This window comes from Verticillium alfalfae, genomic scaffold, assembly GCF_000150825.1.
Source record: "Verticillium alfalfae VaMs.102 supercont1.1 genomic scaffold, whole genome shotgun sequence".
In the NCBI taxonomy this organism is placed as follows: Eukaryota; Fungi; Ascomycota; class Sordariomycetes; order Glomerellales; family Plectosphaerellaceae; genus Verticillium; species Verticillium alfalfae.
In genome coordinates, this window is record NW_003315038.1 from 1,009,025 (window position 1) to 1,018,238 (window position 9,214).

Below are 9,214 nucleotides of genomic sequence, written 5' to 3' on the forward strand. Positions count from 1 at the left end.
TAATACGGAGCGACCGGCTACGGTCTGCGCCCACGTCTGCGCCGGCAGGTTACGTCTGCCATGTCTGAAAAGTCGTCAGGCGCCGGAAAGGCAAGGGACAAGGTCAGCGATGACCGATGACCCGTCAGACCAGGCCAGCAGCCTAGGCCACTACCATCGCTACCACCACACCACTTCTTCCTCCATCCAGCACAGTGACGAGCCTGTGAATCGGCAGTTGCGGAAGCCATGACCTCATGTGCATTGGCACTTGTAGCGGCACCCACCCACCATCGAGCCCGCCAGCGTACGTACCCATGTCATCATCGTTCAGGGAAAAAAACCCCGACTCGCCAGGGGGGACCCTCTTTTCAGCTCCCTCGCCAACCACAATGAAAGCGGCCACCACTGGCTGATGATGGCTGCTGCCAGTCAGTCTCTTTGAGAGGGGTTCTGCTTCAATCAAGGCACCCAAAGCACACTACCTTGAGTTGGTAGGGCCCCATCGCCATAGCAATAGCACGCCCTCCGGCAGCTCGGGAACAGCATGCCCCAATCAATCCTTACCAGCGATCCCTCCGCGAAACACATCACTGCCGCCCCCTGCAGGACCCTGCGGGTTTGCCCTATAGCCTGCCGACCTCGCACGACCTGCATCGTTCTTCGATACCCATGCCGTCTAGGAAACGTCTGGGGAAGCGCGCTGTTCAACAACCGAGCTTGGAGAGAAAAAGAACTTGGGGGTCGCTGTGCTAGAATCCGGATGCATTCCTCGCCAGTGTCATCTGGCCACGCTTGGCATGGTCTTGAAGCTCCGGTGGCTTGGATGCTCTAGTCGCTCCACCTTACTCTGCTACCTGCCTGCCCTAGCTGTTTGGACGGAGGGACAGACAGCCGTGGCCATGGCCTGGGCTCTTGTCTCGGATGGATCGGTCCCCTTCAAGAGCTGTCTGCTATCACACGTAACGTGCGGTGCCTCCAGTATGACAGCATGGGAAAAAATGTCGCTGTGACCGTCCAATACCGCGTGCGGTAGAGGGCCCGAGTAGCGCGACGGCTGTTCAGTAGCTCCAACACTGATGACGCAAATCAACTCAATGCTGTGTTCGGCTGCTGGCTGCGCCAAATTGTCCAATGCCCCATAAGGCTGAACGAGTCATGCTGGTATAAAGGTACCGAGCATTACGGACCTCTGATATATGACGTCTTTGCTCCATTACACGATACTCGCTATCTTCACAACCAGACTATAGTCCTGGCCCTGCATTGAAGCGAGCGCCTACTCTTAGACTACTCTAGGGAGAAAATGGTACGAGGCGGCTCTATGGACAATTAATCGTTTCCCCGATAAGATAACGCTGCAGTAGCCAAGGACGGATGCCCCTCAGAAGCTCCTAGTGTGCTCCGTGAGTAGTTCCAGCTACATCACCGGTTCAGACTCAACAAGCCCTCTATATACTTCCGTGTGTCCACACCGATCCCCGACGCCAGACGGCCAGCACCCTCGCCCCAACTGCTACCAGTCTCAGCAAATGTGCCGCTGAATCCTCTAGAGCTGGCGTGGTCACTTGCTCGCCGGATCAAGAAGATCTCTTTATCTACCCTTGGCTCCGGTGCAGCGGACTTCTTGATGAGTCGATCGGCGCTGGACTCGCTCGCTGCAGGGTCTTCTGTACTGGGGCTGGCCTCGTCGATGATGGCCTCTTCAGAAGTTTGAGCTTCCTCCTGAGATTGGGCTGAGCCAGTCCGATCCAATATCCGCCGCCAGACCACCCACCATCCGCGGTTTGTCTTACACGTCCGCTCGAGCTCGGTAACGTTACGACGTGTGAGGGCGTACATGTTCAGTAGTTGCATGTGCGTATTGATCGCCTCAACACGTGACCATGCATCTGTGGCCTCTGAAGGTAGCTGGCTCGGGTCCGGTATGTTTGGTAGTGTTGAGTGGACGGTCAATGCTGTCGGGTCCCAAATGACATCGTAAATGCTCGTGCCAGCAGCGCCGACGGACGGCCGTTCGGGGCGATATTTTGTTGAAGCCAGAAGCGGCTTTTGCAAAGGGACCAGCTGCCGGTGCAGATTCTGGTAAAATGACTTCCATGAGAGGGAGTCTGTTCGAAGCTCAAACAAGAATGTGTAGATGAATGGTTTGTTGACATAGACCACGATTCGCATCTTCTTCGTCTTGTTCTGGCTGTGTGTTGTAAAGGTTGATGCGGAGGACGCAGGAACACCAGGGAGCGGGGTTATTTCGTTGACGAGACTTCCGATATTCTTTACAACCTGGCTTTCGGAGAGATCTCGTTCTGCCTTCTCAAGTTCCACATGAACGGTCCGGAGCATTGTTCGAGCGTTGCTGTTCTCTCTATCCGCATCGCCACGCTCACCCGAATCGTCGCCTTCACTGGCACTGCTCTCCTCGACATCTCCCAGAAGCCCGATGAGGTAGTGGCCAGTGGTGTCGGCTACCTTCTCCGGCGCCGGGGCCTGAGCGCTGACGGCGGACTCGCCGCCGAGGTTGTCAGCGTCTTGGGCAAACTGCTGGTCAGACTTGCCAATAGACCAGTAAGTTCCATAGCCGAGCTTCATGTAGGTCATGAATTTGTCTAGATGCCCGTCGGCATCTTTTGATCCGTCCGTGGGGCTCTCATCGGATGGTGTTGGAACGTCAGGCGTCCTAGCCTCCGCAACTGTGCCAATGGTCTGGCCTCGTCGGTCAGCCAGCGTCTGGCTTGATACGGAGCCTTTTGAATCTGCAGAGCCAATCGAAGGGCGAAAGGGGGTTACCTTGGAGGACTTGGCGGTCTCCTTATCCCCCTTGATAACCTTCCCTCGCCGAGCTCGGCGCAATGAAGTCGGGCTGTCATGGACGCCGTAAGCATTCGAGCCCCACGTGTAGAGATCCTCCATCCAGCAAGTCACGTCCCTTAAAGACTTCCGGGAGAGGCCACCCACTCCCAAAAAGATGGCTCCGTCATCGGGCCCGGGCTCTCGACCAGTACCGAGCCATGGAGCGGTCGTTCCATCGGAAGATTCGAGGTCCGTCACGTTGGAGCCGAATCTCGAGATAATCAGATCCTGAAGGCCTTCGATCCTGCCGACCAGGCCTTCAAGTACGTCCCGCTCTCCACTCCCGCGCTCCTCCTCACCGACACCAATGCCGAGCTCGCTCGAGGCAGCAATATTGATGCTTCCCAAAAGGCTGCGAGTCGGGTTACCCTGTAGCATGACATTCCAGGTTGACAGGAACCAGTCCCAGTAGCGAGTCAGAATACTGACGAATTTGGGTCGCCCAGTGCGCACAAACAGCGAACTCAGAGAGAAGCCGTGGTGCAAGAGGAAAGTGGAGTGCGCACGGAGCAGATCCTGTAACAACAGCGTAGCCGGCTTGATCTCTTTTGATGAGTACTCGACCACCTCCTCGACGGGCCCACCAGTTTTGCCGGTTGGGAGCTTTGGCGGCAGAGGAATCTTGGTCAGATCAATCGACTGTGATGAAGTTAGACACCAGTGTTCCAGACAGGCCGCAGTGATCCAGCTTACAACAAGAGCCCACCAACCAGCCTCGATTTCGTGAAGGACGACGCGTGACTTTTCAGTGTCAATGGCGTCGACAGGTTGCCCCCCCGAGAAGCTCTTGCCAAAGTCCACCATGCCTTGGGCGAGGCCAATCTGCCGGAGGCGTTCATTGCGCTCTTCCTGGGAGACATTCTCGGTTGGTCTACCCTGCCCGCGGGAGCGGTGACGGCGTTTGTGGCGTTGTGTGGTGACCGATGCGTAATAAACGATCTGGTCGTCAACAGTCTCGTCGGTGATGCCGAGTGAGGGGTTGAAGATGGCGAGGAAGCCCAGCTGCGCGGGAACAATACCGCCTGGGGATGCCATGTTGTGTGGCCGACGTCTGTCGGTGTCTCAGCGAACCTGGTCCTCGAACCGTCTTCTTGTCCAGACAGCTCTCCTCGAAACTCGTGTGGGGCACCCGAGAGTGAGCCTCTAACCAACCACCCACTCTTCGCAAGGTGACCTGCTGCCCGGGCGTGGTGGAGGTGTATTGGTCGGGGCCCTCCCTGCTGCAATTGACGGGCGATGGGGGGGGGGGGGTTAGTTGTAGAGAGCCTCTGTTGAGCAGAAGATGGTGCGTTGATGAACGCAGGATGCCACTGCGCTACACGACATGCACGAGGGTGGTTGTTCAGCTTGCGATCTCTGACAGATCTAGGCCGGTCTGTCTTGTCCCATCCTGCTGGAGAGCGGCGCGGCCCTCCGTGTTGTGCTCTAGCCTCCACAGACGAGGTACCTAGATAGGTACTGGGGCTTCAGCGATCGAGATCAGTCCCTGGGGGCGGGAGGCTCCGTGAAGCTGACTAAGGCGCTCTGTGCAATAGAAACATCAGTCTGGCAACTGCTTACAGGGATCCCACGGCCTCTTTCCTGCATACCACCCACCCATTGAATGCATCCAACTTCTCACACTTGTTCCATCATCCTTCCGGGATAGGTACCTTAGGACAAGATAGAGACAGCTCATCACGACCTTGCAGGTCCACGCCATCGATCTCTGGCCTTAACCCCTCACCATGAGAATGCATGAATCTGTACAACGTCACGTCGCACGATACTCGTAGTGATTGTTGAGGAAGACAGCCTCGGCACAGCCAAGACCATGGCGGAACAAGCCAGGGGTGCACCAGCAATACAAGATACAGCCATGCGTACACTCGCATCCGAAATCGACCGGAAGAAAATATCGGCCATCAAGAATGAATCGACTCCGGCGCCGACCTGCACCTAGCGGACAAGGAGGATGGTACTGCTTCACAACGGACGCTGCGTTTGTTCCGGCGGCCGGAAGGCCGCAACGCGCAACGGCTATCGAGCATACTCGAGCAGTCACGATTTCCGATATACACCTCTGAACTGTATGAAATGGATGTCGCCAGATTGCTGCTTACGTACGGAGCCAACGTCAACATGCGCAACCTTCTACATGGGTCACCGATTGCTATTACAGTCAAACGAGGTTTCGTGAAGGGAGCTAAGGCACTACTTGATGCTGGGGCTGATATTAACCACTGTGACGGTTCTGGGGCAACACCTCTTACTATGGCAGTGAAATGCAATCGAGTAGAGGTTGTCAAGCTACTCATTAATGCTGGGGTCAATGCAAGCAAAATCAAATTGAGTGAGGTGAACAATAAGATGAGGAAAGTTCTCGTCGAGGAGACCTGACCAAAAGGCGACCATGGACTTGCACATATGGTCGACTCCTTTCAAGTTAGATGATAGCCCACGTACAATCGATTACACTCAGTCTAACTCGGATAGTATTGCAAAGGTATAACTTAAAAGGAAAAACATAACATCATCTCGTCCCGCTACATCAAGCCACTTCCTGCTATACATGCATGCACAGGCCCTTTTAGTGGAACTGGTCTTCCGTCACGCCCTTGCCCATGGCGGCGGTGCTGCTGATGCCGCCGCTGACCATCTTGAGCAGCTCGTCGACGTAGCTGGCGCCGCTCCACTTTTGGTGCTTGACGACGTCGACGCCGCCCTCCATCTCGGGCTCCTGGACGAGCTCGCCGTAGGCGCGCATGCCCTGCTGGCTGTAGGCGCGGGCAAACTTGTCGCTGATGAGGGCCGTCGTGTGCAGGCCCGCGAGCGTGATGAACTGCCAGCAGTAACCCAGGGACGCGAGACGGCGGATGTACGTCTCCTGCTCGTCGCGGGGCATGGCCGTCTTCCAGTTGAAGGACGGGGAGAGGTTGTAGGCGAGCCTGTATTTGTTAGCATCCGCCTTTATGGAACGAGGGAAGAAGAATGTCTCGTGTCTTGATGATGATGATGATGATGATGAAAGGGGGGAACTCACTTCTGCTCAGGCCACACGGCGTGGACGCCCTTGGCGAACTCCTGCGCCTGTTTGTAGTCGGGCAGCTTGCTCTCCATCCAGATGGCGTCGCAGTAGGGTGCGTAGGCAATGGCGCGGTTGATGGCACAGTCGCAGCCGCCCTTGAGGCGGAAGTAGCCCTCGCGCGTGCGGGGCGCGTCCCAGTCGAAGAAGATGTCGATGCCGAGGACGCCCTTGGCAACGGCACGGGCCTCCGTGTTCGACTTGCCCTTGGCAGCGGCGAGGTAGCGGGCGACGGCGGCCTCCTTGTCCGGTTGGGGACCGGCGCGGACGGCGGCGACGACGGCGTCATCGAAGCGCTGAAGGTTGGCCTTGGCGATCCACTCATCCTCGATGGTCTGGAGCTCGGCGCCAGTCTTGCCAGCCTCCTGGGCGGCGTTCATAAGGTCATTGAGGGGCTGGAGGCTGGGGTTCGTGCTGCCAAGGATGAAAGCGTGGTCGCGAGGGTCAATGGTGGTGGTGATGAGGGTGGCGGCCTCGGCGTCGGTGCGAGCGACGGCGACGAGGTCGGAACCCATGATGTCCGCCTGGGCGCGGATGGCAACGAGACGGTTGATGTGCTCGCTGATGGGCACGAGGACCTTGCCGGCCATGTGGCCGCACTTTTTGGTGCCAGGAGCCTGGTCCTCAATGTGAATGCCAGCGGCGCCCTTCTCGACGAAGAGCTTGGTCAGCTTCATGACGGCCGTGAGGCCACCGTGACCGGTATCGGCATCGGCAATGATGGGACGGAGGTAGTCGACGTTGGCGAGCTGGGCGCGCGCCGACTTGGGGTGGGAGAGGCGCTCCTGGCGCTGTTTGCGGTCGTGGAACAGCTGAGCCATGAAGAGATGGCCGACCTTATTGGGGACGGTTGTCTGTAACATGTCAGCTTTGATGCAGGCTTTGATGCAGGCTTTGATGCAGGCTTTGACGTAGACACGGCGGCTGGCGGTTTGGGGGAAACTCACGTAGGGATAATCAGCCAGATCAGGGCCGGGCTCGTCAGAGGCCGAGGCGGTAGAGGACGACTGCCAGCCAGAGACGTAGACGGTGTCGAGGTACTTGGCCATCTGTGTCACCATGGTAGGCTCGAGACAGCCGTACGTGTAACTGGCGTCCTTGTTCTGGAAGCGGTTCTCGAGAATGTTCCACAGCTTTTTGGACTGGACGTTTCCCGGGTACTCAACCTTGAGGTTGCCGCGCTTGGAGGCGATCTGCTCGGGGGTGAAGGTGCGCTTGGTGTGGCGCCATCTTGAGTCGCTCCACCACTGCTTGATCTGCTCGACCTCCTGGTTGAAGAGCTCGTCCTCGGTCTCTGGGTCCACGGCCGGGTTCACCATGTTGTTGGCAGCCATGATGTGAGAGGGGGAAAGGGGGCTGCGTGTAAGAGAAGCGGGCAAGATTAGAAGAGGCTGGAGCTTGGTGGGAGCAGTCAATGGGCAGGTAGGACGAAAGAAGGATGCTGTCCCCGAGTTTTCGAAGGTCACAAATGGTTGCAGGCACGAGAGAGGGAGGAGGACGGATAGATAGATGGTTGAGAGGAGAGAGAAGAGTCATAGGCCCAAGCCGAGCCGGGGTAGTAGGGAATGGAGGAACGAGTCACAAGCCAGCAGAAGAGGTAGCAGCATCAGCAGCGAGGCCGGATACCAGAGGCGAAGACCAAACAATGACCGAAGGGCTGGCCGTTCCGTTCGGTAGTGCTCGGCCAAAGGGGACCTACCACCGGGCGCGGGACCCTGTCTCTAGATCCTAGAACGGGCAAAGGCAGGTATCGGGGTGGTGAATTCCACCAGCAACAGAGCCGGAAGTATGCGGTACATGGCATGATGGGAATTGGCCAATGCCGTCCACAGCATCCATGGCATCGTTTTGCCTCGGAAGTAGGGGAGAGGCTGAAGTGGCGTGGGTCGTCGGCCGGTTGTGGTCAAGGTACCATTGACCTCTGGCGTCTGACTTCTGACCTTTCAGCTCTGACTCTTGGCCTCTGATCGGGGTGCCCAAGCGCGGGCCATGTCTGAGGTTGTGGAGGGAGGGGGAGGGGAAAGCAGGAGCACGAGAGAGAGTCTATGGACGAGAGGGAGTGACGTCTGTCTACCTTTCCTACCTAAGGTAGCCTTGGGGGCTCGGCTCAAAGGCTGCCTCACCCATCTCTCCTTCCCTCGACCCCCAAATCCCCAGATTCCTGCGCCCGCCGCATTGCCGTCATTGGCCGAGGTACCGAAGCTCGGACCTCCAATCAGTCGCCGATTCGGTAGAGCGCCTGTCCCGGCCGCTCTGTTATACGCATATCTCCCTCTGTAGGGTCATAACCCGATGGTCGCATACCTTGCGGGGTACCTGCGCCCGAGTGATGTCAGGATCATGGCATGTGAAGATCACAGCGTCTTGGCCGCCTTGGGAAGCCTTGGGACCCGTGAGGTGCGCTGCATCGATCGACCCCCCCCGAATAACGAACCAAAAACATCCAACCCGTGCCCGCCCTCCCCTCGAATCCGTCAGTGAGATGCATTGCTCGCCAGACCGGCCTAGCTCGGCTCCAGCCAACAGCGAGTGCGTGCAGAGAGGACTGCTTCGGTTTGCCCGCCCGGCTTCGCTTCGGGACTGGCTGGAGAGTTTCGGGACATCGAGCCTCGGCCCCTTGCCCAGCTCACTGTGACTCTCTTGTCGCGACGACCCGTTGTTTGCCGGTATCAGCGCCGGCACGCAATGCCCACACCACCGTGAATAATCACATGGACCGCTGACTGGTTGATTGTCTTCCTGATGCAGGCATTCAACAGGCCAGCCACTTGCTGCCGATGACCGGAGGAGGAGAACTCTGCTATGCCCCCCACCCCGTCTCGTGCTTGGATTTCATGGTTTCTATTCCAGACTCACTGCCAGATCTACTGTTTATCATCAACCTTCCCCACCTGCCATGGTTGTTCAGTTTCGTCCTCTGCGCCTCGGCTCCGCCATGTGTGTCATCGTCGTCGTCGTCATCGTCGTGTAGTTTTCCATTGCGTCGCACCGCGTGTCCTTGACAATGTCTCGTCAGTCGCCTAGCATCCCTTCCCTTCACCTGAAACCCAGCCAGCATCATAAGTCCGAAAGACTTGAACGACATTGTGTGCTCACGTTTCCTCTCAAAAAGGGGCCGATTCAAGAAAGCTCTGCGAGGTGCTTCTCCTCCATCTGTTCGAGGGCCTTGACAAACGTGTCGTACGGCGTCAGTGTGCCGAGAGCACGTCGCATGTGGGCGTTTGACAATCTGGAGCCCGTAGACATAACTGGCGTTGACCCAGCCGAATCTGGATCCCGTCAGCGAAAATCCTCGTCTCTTCCGCACACCCTGTTAACAAT

The 9,214-nt window shown here is 57.5% G+C and overlaps 2 protein-coding genes across 2 annotated transcripts; both read right to left on the reverse strand.

Moving 5' to 3' along the window:
* Nucleotides 1–1,404: 1,404 nt before the first annotated feature.
* VDBG_00322 (conserved hypothetical protein) lies at nt 1,405–3,864 on the reverse strand (the record flags this gene model as incomplete). The annotated part of the gene is made up of 1 exon (XM_003008595.1): nt 1,405–3,864. The coding sequence occupies one exon, from the start codon at nt 3,862–3,864 to the stop codon at nt 1,405–1,407; it is 2,460 nt and encodes an 819-aa protein (XP_003008641.1).
* A 1,534-nt stretch (nt 3,865–5,398) lies between these two features.
* On the reverse strand, nt 5,399–7,227 carry VDBG_00323 (isocitrate lyase; the record flags this gene model as incomplete). The annotated part of the gene is made up of 3 exons (XM_003008596.1): nt 5,399–5,756; nt 5,852–6,747; nt 6,841–7,227. The coding sequence occupies 3 exons, from the start codon at nt 7,225–7,227 to the stop codon at nt 5,399–5,401; spliced, it is 1,641 nt and encodes a 546-aa protein (XP_003008642.1).
* Between the last annotated feature and the right edge of the window lie 1,987 nt (nt 7,228–9,214).